Source organism: Thalassophryne amazonica, chromosome 8, assembly GCF_902500255.1.
Source record: "Thalassophryne amazonica chromosome 8, fThaAma1.1, whole genome shotgun sequence".
Lineage (NCBI taxonomy): Eukaryota > Metazoa > Chordata > Actinopteri > Batrachoidiformes > Batrachoididae > Thalassophryne > Thalassophryne amazonica.
In genome coordinates this window covers 107,072,015-107,095,757 of record NC_047110.1, presented here as the reverse complement: position 1 = coordinate 107,095,757, position 23,743 = coordinate 107,072,015, and the positions used below count along the sequence as shown (strand labels likewise).

General features: G+C 42.3%; 2 protein-coding genes across 4 annotated transcripts in view; one reads left to right on the top strand and one right to left on the bottom strand.

Moving 5' to 3' along the window:
* Positions 1-15,619, bottom strand: part of mical2b (microtubule associated monooxygenase, calponin and LIM domain containing 2b) — a 170,303-nt gene extending 154,684 nt beyond the window's left edge. For 2 of the 3 annotated variants that reach the window (XM_034177202.1, XM_034177203.1), the window contains exon 1: positions 15,438-15,619. The gene's annotated coding sequence lies outside the window, so the exon portion shown is untranslated. The remainder of the gene's footprint in view (positions 1-15,437) is intronic. The other variant, XM_034177204.1, reaches the window with a different exon arrangement.
* A 5,776-nt stretch (positions 15,620-21,395) lies between these two features.
* LOC117514981 (dickkopf-related protein 3-like) lies at positions 21,396-22,519 on the top strand. The gene is made up of 2 exons (XM_034175543.1): positions 21,396-21,685; positions 22,397-22,519. Exons 1-2 carry the CDS (start codon positions 21,479-21,481, stop codon positions 22,517-22,519), a joined length of 330 nt encoding a protein of 109 aa, XP_034031434.1. The 5' UTR covers positions 21,396-21,478.
* The last annotated feature ends 1,224 nt before the right edge of the window (positions 22,520-23,743 follow it).

Genomic DNA, 23,743 nt, shown 5'->3' with positions numbered 1-23,743 from the left:
GAAACCTCCAGCAGAACCAGGCTCAGGGAGGGGCAGTCTTCTGCTGGGACTGGTTGGGGCTGAGGGAGAGAACCAGGAAAAAGACATGCTGTGGAGGGGAGCAGAGATCGATCACTAATGATTAAATGCAGAGTGGTGCATACAGAGCAAAAAGAGAAAGAAACAGTGCATCATGGGAACCCCCCAGCAGTCTACGTCTATAGCAGCATAACTAAGGGATGGCTCAGGGTCACCTGATCCAGCCCTAACTATAAGCTTTAGCAAAAAGGAAAGTTTTAAGCCTAATCTTAAAAGTAGAGAGGGTGTCTGTCTCCCTGATCTGAATTGGGAGCTGGTTCCAGAGGAGAGGAGCCTGAAAGCTGAAGGCTCTGCCTCCCATTCTACTGTTACAATCCCTACGAACTACAAGTAAGCCTGCAGTCTGAGAGCGAAGCGCTCTATTGGGGTGATATGGTACTACAAGGTCCCTAAGATAAGATGGGACCTGATTATTCAAAACCTTATAAGTAAGAAGAAGAATTTTAAATTCTATTCTAGAATTAACAGGAAGCCAATGAAGAGAGGCCAATATGGGTGAGATATGCTCTCTCCTTCTAGTCCCCGTCAGTACTCTAGCTGCAGCATTTTGAATTAACTGAAGGCTTTTTAGGGAACTTTTAGGACAACCTGATAATAATGAATTACAATAGTCCAGCCTAGAGGAAATAAATGCATGAATTAGTTTTTCAGCATCACTCTGAGACAAGACCTTTCTGATTTTAGAGATATTGCATAAATGCAAAAAAGCAGTCCTACATATTTGTTTAATATGCGCTTTGAATGACATATCCTGATCAAAAATGACTCCAAGATTTCTCACAGTATTACTAGAGGTCAGGGTAATGCCATCCAGAGTAAGGATCTGGTTAGACACCATGTTTCTAAGATTTGTGGGGCCAAGTACAATAACTTCAGTTTTATCTGAGTTTAAAAGCAGGAAATTAGAGGTCATCCATGTCTTTATGTCTGTAAGACAATCCTGCAGTTTAGCTAATTGGTGTGTGTCCTCTGGCTTCATGGATAGATAAAGCTGGGTATCATCTGCGTAACAATGAAAATTTAAGCAATACCGTCTAATAATACTGCCTAAGGGAAGCATGTATAAAGTGAATAAAATTGGTCCTAGCACAGAACCTTGTGGAACTCCATAATTAACTTTAGTCTGTGAAGAAGATTCCCCATTTACATGAACAAATTGTAATCTATTAGACAAATATTTTTCAAACCACCGCAGCGCAGTGCCTTTAATACCTATGGCATGCTCTAATCTCTGTAATAAAATTTTATGGTCAACAGTATCAAAAGCAGCACTGAGGTCTAACAGAACAAGCACAGAGATGAGTCCACTGTCCGAGGCCATAAGAAGATCATTTGTAACCTTCACTAATGCTGTTTCTGTACTATGATGAATTCTAAAACCTGACTGAAACTCTTCAAATAGACCATTCCTCAGCAGATGATCAGTTAGCTGTTTTACAACTACCCTTTCAAGAATTTTTGAGAGAAAAGGAAGGTTGGAGATTGGCCTATAATTAGCTAAGATAGCTGGGTCAAGTGATGGCTTTTTAAGTAATGGTTTAATTACTGCCACCTTAAAAGCCTGTGGTACATAGCCAACTAACAAAGATAGATTGATCATATTTAAGATCGAAGCATTAAATAATGGTAGGGCTTCCTTGAGCAGCCTGGTAGGAATGGGGTCTAATAAACATGTTGATGGTTTGGATGAAGTAACTAATGAAAATAACTCAGACAGAACAATCGGAGAGAAAGAGTCTAACCAAATACCGGCATCACTGAAAGCAGCCAAAGATAACGATATGTCTTTGGGATGGTTATGAGTAATTTTTTCTCTAATAGTTAAAATTTTGTTAGCAAAGAAAGTCATGAAGTCATTACTAGTTAAAGTTAATGGAATACTCAGCTCAATAGAGCTCTGACTCTTTGTCAGCCTGGCTACAGTGCTGAAAAGAAACCTGGGGTTGTTCTTATTTTCTTCAATTAGTGATGAGTAGAAAGATGTCCTAGCTTTACGGAGGGCTTTTTTATAGAGCAACAGACTCTTTTTCCAGGCTAAGTGAAGATCTTCTAAATTAGTGAGACGCCATTTCCCCTCCAACTTACGGGTTATCTGCTTTAAGCTACGAGTTTGTGAGTTATACCACGGAGTCAGACACTTCTGATTTAAAGCTCTCTTTTTCAGAGGAGCTACAGCATCCAAAGTTGTCTTCAATGAGGATGTAAAACTATTGACGAGATACTCTATCTCCCTTACAGAGTTTAGGTAGCTACTCTGCACTGTGTTGGTATATGGCATTAGAGAACATAAAGAAGGAATCATATCCTTAAACCTAGTTACAGCGCTTTCTGAAAGACTTCTAGTGTAATGAAACTTATTCCCCACTGCTGGGTAGTCCATCAGAGTAAATGTAAATGTTATTAAGAAATGATCAGACAGAAGGGAGTTTTCAGGGAATACTGTTAAGTCTTCTATTTCCATACCATAAGTCAGAACAAGATCTAAGATATGATTAAAGTGGTGGGTGGACTCATTTACTTTTGAGCAAAGCCAATAGAGTCTAATAATAGATTAAATGCAGTGTTGAGGCTGTCATTCTCAGCATCTGTGTGGATGTTAAAATCGCCCACTATAATTATCTTATCTGAGCTAAGCACTAAGTCAGCAAAAGGTCTGAAAATTCACAGAGAAACTCACAGTAACGACCAGGTGGACGATAGATAATAACAAATAAAACTGGTTTTTGGGACTTCCAATTTGGATGGACAAGACTAAGAGACAAGCTTTCAAATGAATTAAAGCTCTGTCTGGGTTTTTGATTAATTAATAAGTTGGAATGGAAGATTGCTGCTAATCCTCCGCCTCGGCCCGTGCTACGAGCGTTCTGACAGTTAGTGTGACTCGGGGGTGTTGACTCATTTAAACTAACATATTCATCCTGCTGTAACCAGGTTTCTGTTAGGCAGAATAAATCAATATGTTGATCAATTATTATATCATTTACCAACAGGGACTTAGAAGAGAGAGACCTAATGTTTAATAGACCACATTTAACTGTTTTAGTCTGTGGTGCAGTTGAAGGTGCTATATTATTTTTTCTTTTTGAATTTTTATGCTTAAATAGATTTTTGCTGGTTATTGGTGGTCTGGGAGCAGGCACCGTCTCTACGGGGATGGGGTAATGAGCTATGTTGGACAGCTCATGGCCCAGTCACACGACGATTCCTGAACAAAGGGAAAAAGTAAAAAACGTCACAATTCGTTGAGAAAAGGTGGACGAAAGAGCTTTTATCACCTAACAGTCTGCGAAGCAAGAGCGCAAAAGGGACGAAAGAGGAACTTAACAAAACCGAAGCTCACGATCTCGACAAAATGCGCTTGGAGCCACAGCTGAAGCAGTGTGTGTCTGCTCCAGCACTAGGCGCTGGAACGGAGCTCATAGCACCTGAGTCCTGGAGAAACTGCAAACAGAATCTGTTGAGATCTGTGTGCACGTCGATGGACCACCTGCTCTGGTTCCTTGTCCAGAACAAAAGAGGGACCATCTCCATCATCATCAGAATCCACACTGTCTGTGGACACTCTGCGCGCTCCATCGTGCTCCAATTAAAAAAAAAAAAAAGTGTGCCGTGGTCACTGCTGTATCACAGTATTATGTTCTAAGCCATATATATTGATTTATAACAGAAAACTGTCAAAAGGGAGAATAAATATAAATATAAGTGTAAAGATGATTGAATATATCAGAGCAGTAATTAATCAGTGCGTGTGAACGCGCGCATTGACTCACGTGCGGTTATTTCCAGCAGTTGATCACTGATCCACAACGTGAATTCTTCCTTCCAGAACAGCTCTTTATATAATCATTTTAATAATCTACCCGTTGCCACATGTACAGAAGGACTGGATTATCATTCCTACACTCATATTGTTATATTTAATACAAAATAATAAGCGCACGGAGCAGCTCCTACTGAAGCTGATGCTGCATTCAAGTACCGTCGGAAATTACACAACTTTTTCGTTGTTTCAAATTCAACAGTTGCTTGTGGCAAAATAATTAATTATATCCACACAAAAGATTAATTCTGGCCTATGTAAGGTGTCTGAGCCCAATGAAGCTGCCCCCCCCCCCCCCCCCACATACAGATAAAAAAATCCAAGCAAGCAGGCTGAGTTTGCCCCGTAATTTCCGATGGTACATGAACGCAGCAGCAGCAGCCTCAGCGCTCACAAACCGGCTTCTGCGCTGTGTGAAAACGTTCAGCTGCTCCAACGAAGTCAAATTAAACAATAACGTTACAAAAACTACACAAGTGATTAAAAAACGCCAAGAACGACAGCAAAACGAAACATAGACGAACTGAGGTTTTCGTTGCCCTTCGTTCAAATTTTTCAACAGTTTAAAAATCCTGACGAAGCTCCAGCTGCAGCAACGAAGCTGCGTGAAGGTTAAACGATGCCAACGACAGTCAACGAAAGTCCAGATTTCTTGTTTCGTCAGGGCTTCGTCACCCTTCGTTAAGTGCCATGTGACTGGGCCATTAGAGACTGCAGCACTAAAAAAAAAACGACAGGAGGCAGAGCTGAACATGTTGTGATTCTCTTTGGGAGTGATGAGAGTGGACAGGATTAGGAATGAACATATCAGAAGGACAGCTCAGGTGGGACAGTTTGGAGACAAAGAAGGGGAGGCGAGGTTGAGATGGGTTGAATTAGGGCTGAAATGATTAGTAGAGTAACTCGAATAATTTGAGTACAAAAAATGTTTGAGGCAAATTCTGTGCCTCGAAGCTCCGTTTAATGTTGTAGTACATATGCCAGGCCTGTGTGTGGTGCTGTACCATCCCCAGAAAAAAAACAAAAAACAGAAGAGGACTAGAGCATGCACATAAGCCGTGTAAGAGCTAATCAATGTAGTACCAAAAGCTACAGCTTTCCAACACAACACACAGAATAACATAAAGCCTCTTAAGAGAAAGAGGGTCACACTGATCATCTGAAATAGACTGACTGCTCATTTAAAGTGAAGCAAGTGTGTTTGTGTATTTTAAAAAAAAAAAAACACACGGTTTGGTCCACTGGCTGCACTCTGCTCTACATGCACTTTAAGTCTTAATGTGGCTTTTGTGGAAACTATGCACTCCAGAGCCCAGTTTTTCACAGGCTGTGCTCACATTCACGTGCAGCCTGGCTGACTGAGGATTACACCGACCGCCTGCACTTACAGTGCGGTGTCAGGGGAGTGCTGAGCTCCTGACACTGGGAAAGATCCAAAACTTGTAAAGATGTGAAAAAATAAATAATTCCCCAGGAAAACAGAAAGGGATACACTAAATTTGACAATCTGCATGATGGTGCAGCGACATTGTGCCAATGCTTATAGAGAGCCCTGGTCTACTGATGTTGTTTAAAAAGGCAAAAGTACTTTTTACCCCATTACTTGATTAATCAATTAAAAAAAAAACTTCTAGAATACTCTATTTCAAAAATATTCTGTAGCAGCAGCCCAAGTCTGGATATGTGCAGAGGAGGGACCCAGGGTATATAGGGAGAAGGATGCTGAGAATGGAGCCACCAGGCAGGAGGAGCAGGGGGAGGCCAAAGAGGAGGTTTATGGATGTGCTGAGAGAGGACATGCAGGTGGTTGTTGTGACAGAGGAAGATACAGAGGACAGGGTGAGATGGAGACGATTTATCTGCTGTGGTTTCCCCTAAAGGGAGCAGCCGAAAAGAGAGGGAGGCTCCTCAAACTTCATTGCATTTGTCCTTTTTTGTTGTTGAGTCACAACATTATAACATTTATGTTTGAGTTATCGTGTTTTAACAAACAGCCTGTCAGGATGTGAGGTTCTGCCTGGATTTGTTTTCATGCCTTTGCCACATTTGCTTCTTTGTAGGCTTATTCTCTTGTTGGGGTTTTTTTTCCTGCTCCTGTCTCTCTTGTTTCTATCTCCTGTTTCTTGGTGGTGGGTGCTTCCCTCTCCCTAGCCACACCCTCATTCTGGTGTGTTCCACGCACACCTGCTCCCAATCTGCACCTCATCACTTGGGTGTTAAGATCCTCTTTTTGCCTTGTTTCCTCGCCAGACTGATGCGCTCTATGTCTTCTCTCCAGCCCTCCATTTCTTGTTCTTGACCTGCTTGCCACCCGTGTTCTTCGACCCCTTGCTTGTATCCTCGACCACACACCTTCCTCATGTTCTTGCTTTTGTTGGATTGCCTACCCATGTACCAGACCCCGTTTTTCGCCCAAGTAAACGGCTTTTACCTACTGAGCCTTGAGTCCGAGTCCAGCATTTGCATCCTGCCACAACCGTTCAGTCGTGATACAGCCTAGGCTTTTCCAAAGCCTAGGAACAAGTTTTGCATGCAACATGACGGGCCTGTTACACCAACTCTGTGTACAAGTTGCGCAATGAACGTGAAATTATTTTGCCTGAAAGACAAAAAAATTTGAATGTGAATCTCCTTGCGTCTGGCCAATACCAGAAATGAAAGGGTCGAGAGCTGGACCTGAAGATTCAAATATACTTTTTGAGAAGGGTCACATACTCTAGATTAAGAGAACCTTCAAATTTTTGAAACAAATGTAGTTTTATTGGCAGGATCATTCAGGTCGCCCACCCTTAATGTCTTCTAATCTCTGTCAAACGTAAACGTGACCCCCTGTTCAATAATTATGTTCGTCTCAAAACATAGTCAAACATGATTTTGCTAAATTCCTGCACCTCTAACCCACTGAGCTAAACACAGATCAAAGTTCCGAGTGACGTTCACACTCGCAAGTTGTAATCAACATACCATAAGTGCACTCTTTCGTGACTACTTGCCTCAAATGAGTATAAATTAAGACATAAGCACGGCAACATTTTGCCTCTAGAAAGCCGGCAGAGTGAGAACAGAAGTAAAAACAACACAAGGTCGGTTTGGATGTAAAACCCAATTCTAAGAAAGAAAAACTATTATATTATTCATGAGCAACGTGAGTGAAAGTTTATCCTGCTACCAAGATGAGATGAAGCGTCTTCTCACCTGACTGGATTTCAAGTATCTGGGGACTTGAACCCACTTGCTACATGCAGGAATCAACCTGAAGATATGAAGCACCGGTTTCACTGAACGTTGAGGCAAGCAAGCAAAGAAACCCGAAGTGCAGATGGTGTGGGGTTTTTTTTGTACCTGTCCATTTTTCATCAGTATCCTTGCTGCCACATTTCAGGGTTTTAACAGGTCGGATGGTTGAAAGATGTAGTTTCCACTGTGGGATAAAGTTACGTAATAGTAACTCATCTCCTTGGAAGCAGAGGTGGACTCAGTGGGAAAAAAAATAGTTTAAATAATACCTTTGTTGTTTATCTGTGGATTATAGGACTCGTGCAGCATTTCTGCACAGGTAAAAATCTTCAGTAAGTCCATAAAACCACTAATTACCTCTCAGGAGCTTGGTGGCACGATAATGGGCTAGCAATGTGCAAAGCATGATGGGAAAAGGATGATATCAGAGCAGTCGTAAGAAGTTTAAAAAACAAACAAATGATTATGTTTCAGTCTAACAGAACTTGCCTCGGGCAGAGTTTTATGCTGCCGCCATTGTTGGTAATGTTAGCACCGTTTCACCGCGGACGATCATCCTGTATGGTTGCCTCATGACAGGATAGAAATGCGCATTGATTGACTGATAGATAAGAAATTAACAACACTACTAACACATAAGTGTCATATAAGTGTCAAACAGTTTCCAAATATTTACCTGGTACAATAAACATAAAATTCACCGCAATGTCATGCATTACAGGTTAAACAGCAGGATATCAATAGGTTAGGAATGTGACTACTTCACCGGGATCAATTGAAATGCGCATTGAAGAACAGGAAAACAATAATGGTGGACGGCAGCAAAGATACTGTAATGTCACAAATGCATGAATCAACAAACTGCTTGCCAAAAAGTAAAAACGTTATTGCTAACAAAGGGCTAGCAACAAAACACGTAACCCAACAGACAACTCGCTACCCCTACTACTGATACGAGAGCCACTGTCTACTTACGAACCATTATTCAAAGGATTTTCTTTCTCCAAGGATCAGACACTTTGCTAACTTGCGATGGTGTCCAACTTAAATATTCTTCACACTGGGGTCAGAGGAAGGACTGACCATTAAAAAAACATACACACCATTTCTCAGGACAAAAGGCCCACTGGTGACATCTGTCAATGTCTCACCCAAAACTACCAATAAATAAAATGTGGTTTGGCAACAATTATTTACATGCCATTACGTCTCCAAAGATTCTTGACGCTGTCAGTTGTGCATCCGTTCAGTAGAACATCAGTCGTGGTCCACTTACAGACCGAGTCACGTTTTGATGCTACACAAAACTTTCAGAAGTGAATGAAGTTGTTGGAAGATTACAGAAGTGGGTGCAATTTTGGGATGTTAGGCCATATCAGAAGCATTACACAAATTTCAAGACTGTTTATTTCAGAGAAATGAAACCTTCATGCTAAACATCAGACTTGGGTCCGATCCCAAAACTCTCCCCTCGTCCTTTCCCTGCATTTTGCACATTCATGTGAGTCTGACCTAAGGTATGGAGTCTATACCTATTGGGGTGCCGGGGGAAAAAAAAAAAAATTCACGTCCAAATCGCGATTCTTATTTATTAAGATTCTGAATCGATCCAAAATATCCATGAATTGATTTTTAAAACATTTTCTTGCTTACTCTCTGCGTGTACTGTTTGTCAGGCAACGGCCTTCGTACTACAGCGTCCCCATGAGGGGAGGGTCCGGTGTGCTTCAAACATTCGTGAGCTGCAGCTTAGCATGGCGGACGAAGAGCTAATTCAGCCAGCAGCGTCTTTGCTGAAGGCAAATGTTTGAGTGCATTTTAGATTTTATTATTTGCTGCGTAAGAAGGAGCTTGACATGACTTATGCAGTGTGCAAAATCTTCAACATGAAAGTCAAGTACTTCGGAAACACTTCAAATCCGCAAGCCCATATGTGACGCCAACACCCAGAGCTAAAAGAAGTGGAGCAGTGGTCTCTGCCGACTACTGACCAGTGCACACTCCATCACTTCGCTAAGCAGCTAGCCAACTCTGAACGAGCAAAGCAGATAAGTAAATTTACATCTTTAGAATCACTTGATTAACCTTGTAAAGCTGCGTTTTTTTTAAACAAACATTTTTTAAGTAATAGAACTATTTCTCAGAGCTCTATCAATCGAAAATCGATTCTGTATCGAATCGTCACCTCAAGAATTGGAATCAAATTGAACCGTGAGTTGTTGTAAGATTCACATCCCTAATAACTACAGCCTACACTATGGTATAGTATATACTATACTACAGTATAGTGTATATACTATAGATGGACTGTCTCTGGAACTCTGCCTTTCCGGCGGACCCTTGGGTACAGCTGGAATGGCTGTTTCAAGAGAAGAGGTACTTGGAGAGATTCCGAAGACGTGTACTACTTGTATCATGAGGGAACATCAATGGCAACATTATGGTCATGTGGTGCTTTTCTCTGTGCATTATCCAGTGCACAAGTCTCTCATTACTGAGGATCCCAGCAACTAGAAAAGGCCAATTTGACAACCACGTGCCACTTAGATGTTTCAGATATTGTAGACTGTTATGTTTTGGAAGTGTAGATGGGCCAAATGTGTGGCTGGATGGACGCCAACCAGCACCCACAGCAGTTATGTAGTTGTGGTGGATGTAGCAATGTGTTGCACCTGTATATATTCCCAGAACTGAACCAACTTGACTAAACTCTGGAAAATATGGTGTATATATATATTTTATACACATATATAGACACACAACCACACACACTCCTGTGCAAATGTTTTAGGCACATGTAATGCATCACAAAAGCATTAAAAATTGAATGAATAATTTTAATGATAATCAATATGAAAACTGGGTTTTATTTACATGCGATTTTTTTTTGGTATAAGTTGCAAGATCTCAAAATTATTTATGTTTTTTTTTTTTTAAATGTGACTTAAAGTAATTCTGTTTGACAATCATTTTAATATTGTACAATCACGTGCAACTGAGTTTGTGTGGTATTCTATTGACACTTACAAAAAATAGCCCGCGATAGGTGAAATCTGTGAAGTAGTCTGCGTTATTTTTTACAATTATTATAGATGTTTTAAGGCTGTAAAACCCCGCACTACACACATTTTCTCACTTTTCTCTCCTGTGTAAACACTCAAAGTTCAAACCTTAGTAGAAAAATAAGACCAGTATTATAGAATGAAACCAAAGATCACAACCTGTTTTCAGGCCCAAACATTTGTTTGAGAAATAAAAATAGAATGTTTTCCTATAAATAATTATGATGGTTTTTAGAACTAACAAATTTAATTTTAATGATCAACCTACGAGGTTGGACATAAGAAATTATTAATAGTGACTGACCAGTATTTCAAAGTTCCTCTGATTGCACCTCTGCGTCCTGGTGCTGCTCTGCAGCGTGTTTTTTCCACTAAGAGACACTTCAGTGCAGGTGTCTTTTTCCGAGTGAAGAACACATTTATGGGTAGTTGTTGGCGCTCTTTTTTTCTTCTGGGCGAGAAGATTCTTATAAACAGACACACACAGAACACAATGCGCGTGCTCTTTTTTCGCTCACTGCCACCGGTGTTACCGTTGCGGGACGGATGCGGGACCCATTAAAGTCATTAAAAACATACAAACTTCTCTCAGTGACCACGGAGCTCTGCGGCTGCGGTTACAGAGACCATGCAGCGCTGCTGAATTCTATCCTTGCGGGCTGCTGGAGCACTCTGCATCAAAACAGCGAGCGTAGTCTGTGGACCTGTTGCCAGATTTTGGCTGCAACTCCGCACAGCAGACAGTGGGGTGGTGTGAGTGGCCCGCTGTGGCACTTACCGAGCCCGCAGACTCGGTAAGCGCATCGGAGGCAGTGACAGCAATCGCGGTGATGTCGACCGGCCCGCCTGATGAGGACGCAGAACACAATGCGCTGTTAAAAAAAAAAGAAGCATGCAAAATTGCACTAAAAAAAAATCTGCAAAACTGCGAGGCCGCGAAAAGTGAACCGCGATATAACGAGGGACCACTGTATATAAAAATCCATCTATGCATTTTCTTCTGCGTTGGGTCACGGGGGCAGCAGCTCAAGCAAAGCCACCCAGACCTCCCGATCCACACACACCTCCCCCAGCTCCTCCAGCGTGTCCTGGGTCTTCCCCGGGGCCTCCTCCCAATGGGATGTGCCTGGAACACCTCTCCAGCGAGGCGTCCAGGGGGCATCCGGAAAAGATGCGCAAGCCACCTCAGCTGGCTCCTTTCGACATGGAGGAGCAGCGGCTCGACTCCGAGCTCCTCCCGAGTGACCGAGCTCCTCACCCTATCTCTTAGGGAGCGCCCAGCCACCCTGCGGAGGAAACTCATCTTGGCCACTTGTACTCACGATCTCATTCTTTCGGTCATGAGCCAAATCTCATGACCATAGGTGAGGGTCAGAACGTAGATCGATCAGTAAATCGAGAGCTTTGCCCCCCTGCTCAGCTCTCTCTTCACCATGATGGTCCAATACAGCGACCGCACCACTGCAGACGCTGCACCGATCCGTCTGTTGATCTCACGCTCCATCCGTCCCTCACTCGTGAACAAGACTCTGAGATACTTAAACTCCTCCACTTGAGGCAAGGACACTCCACCGACCTGAAGAGGGCAAGGTACCTTTTTCCGGTCGGGAACCATGGCCTCTGATTTGGAGGTGCTGATTTTCATCCGGGAAGCTTCACACTCGGTTGCAAACCACCCCAGTGCACGCTGAAGGTCCTGGTTTGACGAAGCCAACAGAACTACATTGTCTGCAAACAGCAGAGATGAGATTCTGTGGTTCCCAAACTGGACCCCCTCTACACCCTGGCTGCGCCTAGAAATTCTGTCCATACAGGTAATGAACAGAGCCGGTGCTAAAGGGCAGCCCTGGCGGAGGCCAACATGCACTGGAAACAGGTTTGACTTACTATCGGCAATGCGAATAAAAGCTCCTGCTGTGTCATACAGGGACCAGGTAGCCTCAGCAAAGGACCCCGGACCCCGTACTCCCGGAGCACCCCCCACAGGGTGCTCCGAGGGACACGGCCGAACACCTTCTCCAGATCCACAAAGCACATGTGGACTGGTTGGGCGAACTCCCATAACCCTCGAGCACCCGATGGAGGGTGTAGAGCTGTCCAGTGTGCCACGACCAGGACAAAAAACCACACTGCTCCTCTTGAATCCAAGGTTCGACTATCAGTCAAATTCTCCTCTCCAGTACTCTGGAATAGACCTTACCGGGGAGGCTAAGGAGTGTGATCCCCCTATAGTTGGAACACACCCTCCGGTCCCCCTTCATAAACAGAAGGGCCACCACCCCTGTCTGCCAATCCAGAGGCACTGTCCACAACCGCCACGCAATATTGCAGAGGCGTGTCAACCAAGACAGTCCCACAACATCCAGAGACTTAAGGTACTCAGGACGAAGGTCAGATGATACAACTACAAAGTCAATCATCAACCTCCGGCTCAGGGTGTCCTGGTGCCACATGCACTTATGCACACGCTTGTGCGTGAACATGGTGTCTGTGATGGACAAACTGTGACTAGCACAGAAGTTCAACACTGAACACCACTCGGGTTCAGATCAGGGAGGGCCGTGCTTCCCGATCACCCCCCTCCAGGTCTCACTGTTGCCGCCCACGTGGGCGTTGAAATCCCCGAGGAGAACATGGAGTCCCCAGTCAGAGCACTGTCTAGTACTCCTCCCAGGGACTCCCAAGAGGTCGGGTACTCTGCACTGCCACGCGGTCCGTAGGCCAAGACAACAGTGAGAGACCTGTCCCCAACCCAAAGGCGCAGGGTACGCGACCCTCTCGTGCACCGGGGTGAACTCCAACACATTGGCAACTGAGCTGGGGTGCAATAAGCAATGCTACCCCAGCTCTCCGCCTCTCCGTCTCTCTGCGTGTGCCACGCCAGAAAAGTGGAGCGACCAGCCCCTCACCAGGAGTTGGGTACCAGAGCCCAAGCTGTGCGTGGAGGTGAGCCCGACTATCTCTAGTCGGTATCTCTCAACCTCCCACCCCAGTGAGGTGGCATTCCACATCCCAACAGCCAGGGGCTGTGAGCGCGGACTGGGCCGCCGGGCCACCCATCCTCGACTGCCACCCAATCCTCTCTGCACACAACCCCCATGGCCCCCTCTGTAGGTGGTGAACCCACAGGAGGGCAGGCCCACGTTGCTCTTTCGAGCTGAGCCCGACAAGGCCCCGTGGGCTAAGGCCCGACCACCAGACGCTCGTGCGCGAGCCCCAACCCCAGGCCTGGCACCAGGGTGGGGCCCCGGCTCCGCCATACCGGGTGTCGTGTCGGTCCTTGATTTTGCACTGGTCATGGGAGCTTCTGAACTATCCTTAGTCTGACCCGTCAACTAGGATCCGTTTGTCTTAGGAGACCCTACCAGGGGCACGAAGCCCCCGACAACATAGCTCCTAGAATCATCCGGGTATGCAAACTTCCCCACCACGGTAAGGTGGCAGTTTGAGGGTGAGTATACATAAAATTACCAATATAAAGCATAGTCCCCATCCATCTTCTACACCTCCACTCAACAAACAAAAATCACACAACTTTTAAGAGAACATGATGCCATTCATCTTCCCACCACATGCAAATTAGACATCATTACATCATCACCTAATCTAGCAATTTCGAGCAATATTTCAGAGACATTAGGCCTCTTTAAACAACAATTAGTTTATCATCCCTGCCAGTATGCCGAAAACGGCCTGCATCAGTTTTGTTTTATTTTTAGCCATTTTATTGACGCCAGTACAGCTGATGCAAGAACCGGCACACCTGCTAGTAGTGCAGCCGATAACTGAAAAAATGCTTCAAATGGTGATGCAAGCGCCATTTGAAGCAGACATTACTCTTTTAAAAATGCTGAGTAACATGAACTTTCAATAGGTGGCCAAGTAGGGGTCAATTGAAGAATTACACAGGGGTCAAAATTAAAAGATGCTCCAATCATATTGAAAGGTATTCCATATTATTTGTCTGATCATAAAGATTTCAAAAAGGCATAGTTTGGACCATCTGTGAATGAATGTTATGGAGTTCATTCATCTTCTACCGCTTAGTCCAATTAAGGGTCGCGGGGGGCTGCAGCCTATCCCAGGGCCACAGACAAACAAACACAGACACACCCACACACACCTACGGACAATTTAAAGACTCCAATCCACCTAACCCGCATGTCTTTGGATGTGGGAGGAAACCGGAGCACCCGGAGGAAACCCCGCACACACGGGGAGAACATGCAACACCACACAGAAAGACCACGGGAATTGAACCCACAACTTTCTCGCTGTGAGGCAACAGTGCTAACCACTAAGCCACCTTGCTGCCCCGGCTAACCCTAACCCTTGGTAAACTTTGGCCGTCTTTGGCCAAAACATACTTGCTGCCAAAGATGGCCAAAGTTTACCAAGGGTTAGGGTTAGCCCGGCCCAGAATTTGCTGTTTGTTGTCACTGACAACCACACAGACAATTGCTCCGTCTCACTCACAGACAGTATGCAAGTTTATCACGCTACTAATGTGCAGTACACTGACTGCATTCAACATGGAAACAAGATTTATTTCAAAATAGCTGATATTTTCAGTTCCGCACTTGGTTTGCAGGTGCTGTATGTGTTGTTTTTCAGGTTTGAAATGACGTATGTACATGTTTCTAAGAAAGAAAAAAAACACCAAAAAAAAAAACACCTGCCGTCATCACTTTCTTCCTGATGTCAAGGATGATAAACTAATGTTTTTTGCGTGTGTTTTTAATGGGACTTTGGTGACTTCTAAAGATTTTTTTTTTTTTTTTTTGCAACACTGTTACAACATTTACAGTTTTCAGCACTTTTTAAACAATTGAAACTTTTTATGAAACTCTTCCTCATATGGGTCAAAGTTTACAACCCCCCTTTCCTGAAATTAAGACACTATGTGGAATAATTAAGGTGGGTTTAAACCAAAAATTCACCCCCTCTGGCTACGCCACTGCGCCTCAATCATCAAATTAATGTGACTTTTGCTTTTTTTTTTCTATATTGTTTTGAAGTTAAATAAGCCTTTGTGAGCCGTCGGCACCTGCTGAGTCTATCGAGTCTACAAACTCACAAACAAGGAAACAAGGTGAAATAATTCAGCGGTGACGGAAACTTTAAACCACCTCAACAAACTAATTAAACAATAATCATGTTCCCGCAGTGCGGACGTGGCGGACACGAACCATTTCAAAATAACACTCCTGACAAAATGTTTAAAACAACGAGTCACTTACGGTGAAGAGTCAATTAGGAGAAACGGATGAAAACGGCAGCGACTCCGCCGGAGTCTTCTGGGATTTTTTTTTTTTTCTCTTTTTCCTAAAGATAGTCCCACAGTCTGATAAACTCACAGGTTGGTTCTCTCCAAGCACCTGTTGCTCCTGAAAAACCTGCGGCTCCTCATATCACCGGAGATCCGCCGCCCGTCTGAGCCCAATCACACCGCGCTCCACGCTGCTGTCAAGTCCCGCAAAGCGACACACACGCAGCTTCCGCTTTGGACAGTTTTTTCAAATAAGGCACCGCATTCTTAAAAAGTGTGACAAATTGAATAATAATCTGATTGCATTGCGTTATATTTACCAGGCGAAGGCCCGCTGTCATCGGCCAGATTAGTGTGTGCACGCTGGGGACACGACTTTTGCGAGCCCTGTATCATATTCTGATGAGCTTTTCCTAGAAAACAATGAAAGTCATGTTTTGTTTGTTGTTTGTTTTTGTTTATTTCATCCAAAAAGTTCACCGGTTACTAACTTTGAATTTTTTATACCTCAGTTGCATTTGGGTGGATTTAAAAAAATTATCCAAAAAAGGGAAGAAGATCCAAAATGTTTTGGATCTTTTTGTTTTTAGTTTTTTATTTTTTGTTTATTATTCAACCAGGGTGCTAGTTTTTGGAAATCCATCCAAATGCATCCGAGTATAAAAAAAAAAAAAAAAAAAATTCAAAGTTAGTCATGGGTGAACTTTTTTGATCAAATACCAAAAAAAAAACAACAAAAAAAAAACAAAACAAAACATTGATTTTCATTGTTTTCTAGCAAAAGCTCATCAGAATATTATACAGGACTATGGGGTTGCAAAGAAGTGTGCTCATGCGTGCGTGCGTAGGTGCGTGTGCGTGTGTGTGGGTGTAAACTTGATAACTTGAGAGACACAGTCTTTTGGCACCAATCTTGAAAGGTGTGTACCAATTGGCACAAGTTTACAAATGGAGGTCATAGGTCAAGTTTGCATGTATCATTAACTCATAACTCATAGATTTCTAAGTGGATGGTCATAGATTTCTGAGTTTTTGCTTCCTTGTAATGATGTTTTCAAATTTAAAAAAAAAAAAAGTATTTTATGACAGCTAAAAATGGTGGGGAGCAAATGATTAACTTGTTCCCTGCGCAGAGGGTTGTTGGTTCAAACTCCACACCTGTCCATTCTCTGTGTAATATGTAATTGCATCAGGAAGAGCATACTGTGTAAAACTTGTGCCAAATCACCGTGCAGATCTGCTGTGGTGACCCCAAGTAAAAATAAGGGAGCTGCTGAAGGAAATCACATGATGTTTGCTTGTTTTGTTTTGTTTTTACTCTTGTTTATTTATTTGTTTACTTTAGTTCCACTTCACTTTCAAAGTTGTTGGGGTTATTTTGTTTGTTTGTTTGTTTGTTTTTTGTTTTGTTTTTTACCCATGTTTATTTATTTATTTTTTACTTTAGTTCCACTTCACTTTCAAAGTTGTTTTTTTGTTGTTGTTTTTTTTGCGGCCCCTTGATGGAGATTCTTGCCTATGTGTTCTGTATGTTTATGTCACTTCACCATCTGGGACAAAAGGTCCCACGGTGGGAAGGTTGAATCACCAAAACATGACTTCAGTTTTGTCCTGTTCTGCCCTCTGGTGGTGGAGGACTGCTATAGCAGGTTTATGAATGTCATTTGTTAAACTTCCTCATCACATGGGCAGTTCTAGGGTCAGGTTTGAAGTGGCTGTACCCCCCCCCCCCACCCTGAGTTTTAGTTGCTGCACAGTAACACCACCAGGCAACTGTCACTTCACATCCTGTTTCAGTCTCATTTGATCATATTCTGTAAATCTATAATACCTCTGGTTTCCATAGCAGCCATGAGACAATATTTATACACTGCGCAGAGAATAACCACGGCCTAACCTGTAAAGGAGCGAAAATAAGATGACATCAAAGCTCCTAATCTCATAATTTTGTGAATGACCACTTGAGGTTGCCTCTAAAAGTGAGTCAGTCCATGTAGAAGCCCATGTTAAAATGTCCAACTTTTTAGCAGAAATAAATATGTTTATCGTCTGGTACAAAAAATACAACTACATGGTGGTGTCTTTTTAAGTAACTCATCAGTTTAAGAGTCCGGTCACACAGCACACAACAATGAAAAAAATTTGGAGTGATATTTACTTGAAAAAAAAACCTAGGCAAGTTTTTTCACTCAGAAATTCCTATTAAATTTTACATGGAGAATTCTTAAGTAAATTTTACTTGCATATATTACTTTGTCTAAAGGAATATCTGAAGTAACATTTACTAGCAATTATCAACTGAATATTTTCAATGTTGATTTGGTACAAATTTGGTACAAATTCTACACTGGAATTGCTGTGGCAACTTTGAGTGAAAACAAGGGAAACAGCTGAAAAGTTTTACTTTTATTGAATAAAGAGAGAGTAAATTCAATGAAAATATTCAATTGATCAAATCAAATCAAATCAATTTTATTTATATAGCGCCAAATCACAACAAACAGTTGCCCCAAGGTGCCTTATATTGTAAGGCAAGGCCATACAATAATTACGGAAAACCCCAACAGTCAAAACGACCCCCTGTGAGCAAGCACTTGGCAACAGTGGGAAGGAAAAACTGCCTTTTAACAGGAAGAAACCTCCAGCAGAACCAGGCTCAGGGAGGGGCAGTCTTCTGCTGGGACTGGTTGGGGCTGAGGGAGAGAACCAGGAAAAAGACATGCTGTGGAGGGGAGCAGAGATCAATCACTAATGATTAAATGCAGAGTGGTGCATACAGAGCAAAAAGAGAAAGAAACACTCAGTGCATCATGGGAACCCCCCAGCAGTCTAAGTCTATAGCAGCATAACTATTGATGATTGCAAGTAAATGTTACTTGAGTTATTCTTTTAGATAAACTAATATATGCAAGTAGAATTTACTTAAGAATTCTCCTTGTGAAATTTACTTGGAATTTCTGAGTGAAAAAAACTTGCCTAGGTTTTTTCAAGTAAATATTACTCCAATTTTTTTTTCAGTGAATGACAGCTGAACAAAGGGAAAAAAGTCACAAAGTCACAAATCGTCGAGAAAGGGTGGATGAATGATCCGGCACTTCTCCCATCACCGACAAACGTGCGACTCAAGAGCGCAAAAAGGAACGAAACAAAACCAAAACTAACAAAAGAAAAATTAAGCGAACACCAACCTTGATGCTTTATACAAAATCAAAACGAAACATTCATGATGAAAGTACGTGTGTGCACAGCTATTCCAGCTGTTTGTGGCTGGAACGGCCGTGCGTACATGCACGTTCCAGCCATTTGGCCACAAACTAGCCACAAATGGCTGGAACATGCATAAGTAGTTAAAGTAGTTGATCAAACGTTCTTGCTGCTATTGTTTTTGTATGACAATGTTGCTTTTCGTCCCACGTGGAAGAGTCACTTTCAGATCATCGGATCTTTAGTTATTGATCTGTTCAGATATCGTCTACGTTTGTGCAAGACATCGGACTTGGCAGGTTGGACAAAGTTGGAAGACAGTCAAACAGAACACTAATGGTACGGGAACTGCGCAAACGATGAGGAACCGTCAAGACAGAAACCAAATGGAATACAGATGAATTGAAGTTGTCGGGATTCGTTCACATTTTTCAACACTTTGAAAATTCTGACGAAGTGCCAGCTACAAGCTGGATGACAGTTAAACAATGTCTCCAAAAGTCAATGTAAGTCCAGTTTTCTTGTTTCGTTTTGGCTTCGGTGTCCTTCGTTAGTGCTTATGCTATTAAAAAAACAGTTGGACACAGGCTGACAATGGTTTTAAAGTAATTACTGGAGTCGTAATATCAGTTATTCTGACTTAAATGAAATAAGTAAAAAACTAAACTAAACTTTGCAAAATTAAGGTAACAATTTGCAAGGACATTTCAGCGTAAAATGGAGTTAAACTCATTTGTGTAACGTTAAGTGAAATTGCAGTTTTTCTCAACTGTCTGAACCAAATGCTCGGTTGTTTGAACCCACTGATTGAATCAGTCACTCTTTTGGCAAAACCATAAGCAAGTTTCACCTGTTTAGACACAACTTGCCAACCCATTTTCATAGTGATGCACCTGTGTTGCATAATGGCAAGCACAGGTGGCCATTCAGGTCAAGGACAGTTAAAGGACCGGTGTCACCGTTTGAACACAACTCAAAATTGGTCACACTTGTGTCCAATGATGTGAGGGAACATATATAAGTCAGTTCAGAGAGCACTGGTTTGTGAGGCACGACAACGGATAGAAATCTGAGAGGAGGAGTCTGTATGAGAGGAGGTCGAAGTGATCGACAAAGACAAAGAACAGTCATATCTGATGACATCAGAGCTACTTTGATTGACTGTGTTCTTGTCCACAGTATGACCATGAGGGAGGCCGGACAAAGGGTCCAACCAAACATCAGTAGATTCACTGTGTCCACCAGAATCCCAAGATTTAGAGAAGAGAACAGTACCACAGTATACTGTTCATCAACTTTCCAAGTCTTTTGTTGCTCCTGTCCCAGCTTTTTTGAAATGTGTTGCAGGCATCCATTTGAAAATGAGCAAATATTGCACAAAAACAATAAAATCTATCAGTTTGAACATTAATATCTTGTCTTTGTGGTGTATTCAATTGAATATAGGTTGAAGAGGATTTGCAATCATTGTATTCTGTTTTATTTACATTTTACACACGTCCCAGCTTCATTGGAATTGGGATTGTATATTTTGTACTTTATTTTTACGTAGGCTTACTGTATACAAGTGCTAAATGCACAGTTGTTTTTTTTTTGTTTTTTTTTGCAACATGCATTTAGCCTACAGTGAACAATAAACATTTATTTCTTCAGCTTATGTCCTGAACATTGTATTTTTCTATATTTCTATGTCGTGTTTAGAGACTGCTCAGTAGGGTTTTAATTTTTATTGACTCGGGACACGATTTGACAACATAGTTCAGTTAGGAACACAGATTGAACTGTTTTGAGGTGAAATTTTGGTTTTGCAGGAAGAGTCTGGGGTTTTGTGAATGTAGCTTGAAAATTGGGTTTTGTGCTCACACAGTGTTAAATTAAACACTCCATTTTAATACAATAATCAAGTTAATGTAACTCAAACTTTGAAAAAAGTTATAGTCACTCATTTTCATTCATTAAACTAACTCAAAAATGAATTGTTGTCATAACAACTCAGTTCTTTTAAGTGCATTTAAAGTTTTGGGGCATTTAAGTGTTGGTGATGTATTTCCAGTGCATTCCATTCACTCATTTTAATTGAGTTTATGTAACGGAGGCCAGCAGGTGTCGCTGTGCAGATGTAATTAGTAATCCTCACTCCCAACAGCTCAAAAGGATTATCTGGTCACTGGGTTTTAGCCTTCTGGTTAGAGAGTCCGACTTCCATGTCGGAGATCGTGAGTGCGCTTCCCGAGGGGAGCGAATGGGCGGAGTCATAACAACACAACTCAGAGTCAACAAGTAAACCAAGAATGCATCAAAAAAAAAAAAAAAAAAAAAAAAAAAATCCAAAATGTATTGCAAATTTTTTAGGCAGAAATTTATGACTTTTTTTCATTGAAAAACATAAACTAGATTTACATAAGTTTAATTAACTATAAATTGTTAAGTTACTAAAACTTTAACATTTAAATTTTTGAAAATTACTTTATTTAAGTTGGCAATCGGTTTCCCTCAAATGGTTTTGAGTTCAACTAACTCACTGAGTTTTACAGTGTATTTTAGAGAAAAAGAGAGCAGCTTTTGAGAAATGAGTCTTAGCGATTGAGAAAAATTGTAATTACATCATTGTTGTTGTTTGTTTAAAAAAACAACAACAACAATGTCCCTGTAAATAAAACGGTCTGTTTGGCGCAGACACGCCCACACACCTCCTCTCAGACTTTCCACATTAAAAAAAAAAAAAAAACCCGGATCCCGCTCCAGCTGCGCGCTGTGCCTGTGCGCCCTCCGTGCGTCACAGCGCCGAGACTCCGTACAGACGAGAAGATGTCCGGCACCAGGCAGCTGTCGGTGGCGTCGGTCCTGTGTCTGAGTGTCAGCTGGCTGTGGGCGGCCGGTGCCACGGCAGGAACCAGATCGGTGATCCTCCACAGCGCCCTGGAACGGGTCCCGGTCACGCTGAACGACATGCTGCGGGAGGTGGAGGAGCTGATGGAGGACACGCAACACATCCTGGAGGAGGCGGTGGACCAGGTTTGGCTGAGAGGGTCGTTATGGGTCTGATCAGTGACGTCATAAAACACGTCCTTTTCTCTTTTAAGTCTGAATAAATATCTGATCGTCATCCGGATCAATAACAGGAAAAAGAAAAATGAACTGTGTAATGACTGAAAAATGATTTAAGGGACCACAGCAGCTGCCTGTGGAGATTCTCAGTCACGCGGGTCAAGTCTGGTTGATCTGACTCAACCCACCTAGAGACCATACCAGCTATTTTCATGTTTTTACCCATTTATCACACCCTCTATGTTACTGGCAACCATTTTCCCAAAACATGTTGAGTAAATATACTTAGTGATATTCCAGTTAATCTTGGGGAAAATAATCCATCAAAGTGAACAAGTTGTTGGTTAATTAGTGGTCTTAAAACTGCAGAGAATATTAACATATATAAAATCCCCATCAAATTAATGCTGAATCTATTTTTAGTAATCGTATCTCCTCTCAGTATAACTCACTAAAATGGTCACAATGCAGCTGTGGAACTTTTTTTTACCACAGCATGTGAACGCATCATTAGAAAAGCTGGACTTAAGTAGGTTGTGAAGCAATGTGAAGGTTTCTCTTTCTGTCTGAAGTTTTAGTAATGTTATATTATTTTTAATCATTCCAGATGGGAATTGGGTACAAAGTATTTTATAGTGGCAGCTGTAATTTTACGTTTGTTGTTATTCAACCCACCAGATATCTACAGAGAGTGCCAAATCTTCTTTAACCTCACTGGATCTGAACTACCACAACAAAACTGGAAAGGATGGACGAAGTCTTCAGGTCTTCGACAAAACGACAAGGTACAAGCTCAGTTAGGTTTTCAACTCTTTCGAATCAGTTTTGTTCATTGTGGAGCATTTTAGATTCAACGTCAACAAATTGCTTCAGTTGGGAATACACAACTGATTTAAGTTTGTCCAAATTAATAAAGTACCATTAAACATCACCGGTAGGTGTTAATACCTGCTCAGGGCCGTTTCAAGATATTTACCCCCGGGCTGCGCAAAGCCTACACGACATAGACACGCTGGTAAGCTCACACTTTGTACCAATTAAATATTTCTTTGACAGTGCATTTGAACATTTGCAAAAAACCCCACCACCATCAGATAATAACCAACATATAAAGAGGGCAAATTGTGTAGTTACTACAAATCCAAAATACTTCAAAAAATGTGTGCACAGTAAACTAAATCAAACATACTTTTAAAATCTTATTAAAATAAGTCATTATCAAAGTAATTTTAAATGTGAACAGGTATAACTTGTTAAGGGGAGGAGATGTGGTATCGTAGATATGATGTTTGATGTTTTACAAGTCCTTGAGTGTTATGTTATGCTCATAAGAGTCCAGCAGAGGGCGATGTGAGACCGTTGAGTTGCCAAGTGTATGTTAGGGCCTCTTCACACATAGCGCAAAGTGCGCATGAAGCAGGAATCGTGTGCAAAACGTGTAAAATCATCCCTGCCTCGAACGTCTGTACACCTGTTGCTACAGCTATTTGCGCACACCAGCAGCTGAAAGACAGAGTGCGCTGTGCAAACCCATCGATTCCTCTTGCAGCAGGTGTCGGCCAAATTCCAGCTGACACATGTGAACATCTAACACCGCATGCATGGCACTTAGAAAATGTGTGGCTAGTCCCACTCTTGGCACGACAACAGTCTGCAGACAATCACTGTCGTGCTGGCAGTGAAATTAGTCTAAGTTCCCCACGAGTGTGGCTTTGGTGTGTGCGCTGAATTGACAGGAGGTGTGGCCACCGACAGCTGTGGAGATCTGTGGATCTGGACATCTCAGATGGGCAAGGCCCACTGTGTTTGGATGGACATGGACTAACAACTGCCCACTATGAGGCGTGTGTGTCTGTTTGCTGTCATCATGTAGACATAAATAAAAACATATATTGCTGTGGTGATATATGCTGTGAGATGCAGCGTGCATGCACTCCGTCGCTGCAGCTCATTGATAGGCTGCCCCCAGGCTGAAATGGACCATCAGATTAGGGCGACAGTCAGGGCGACAGTCAATCAATCAAT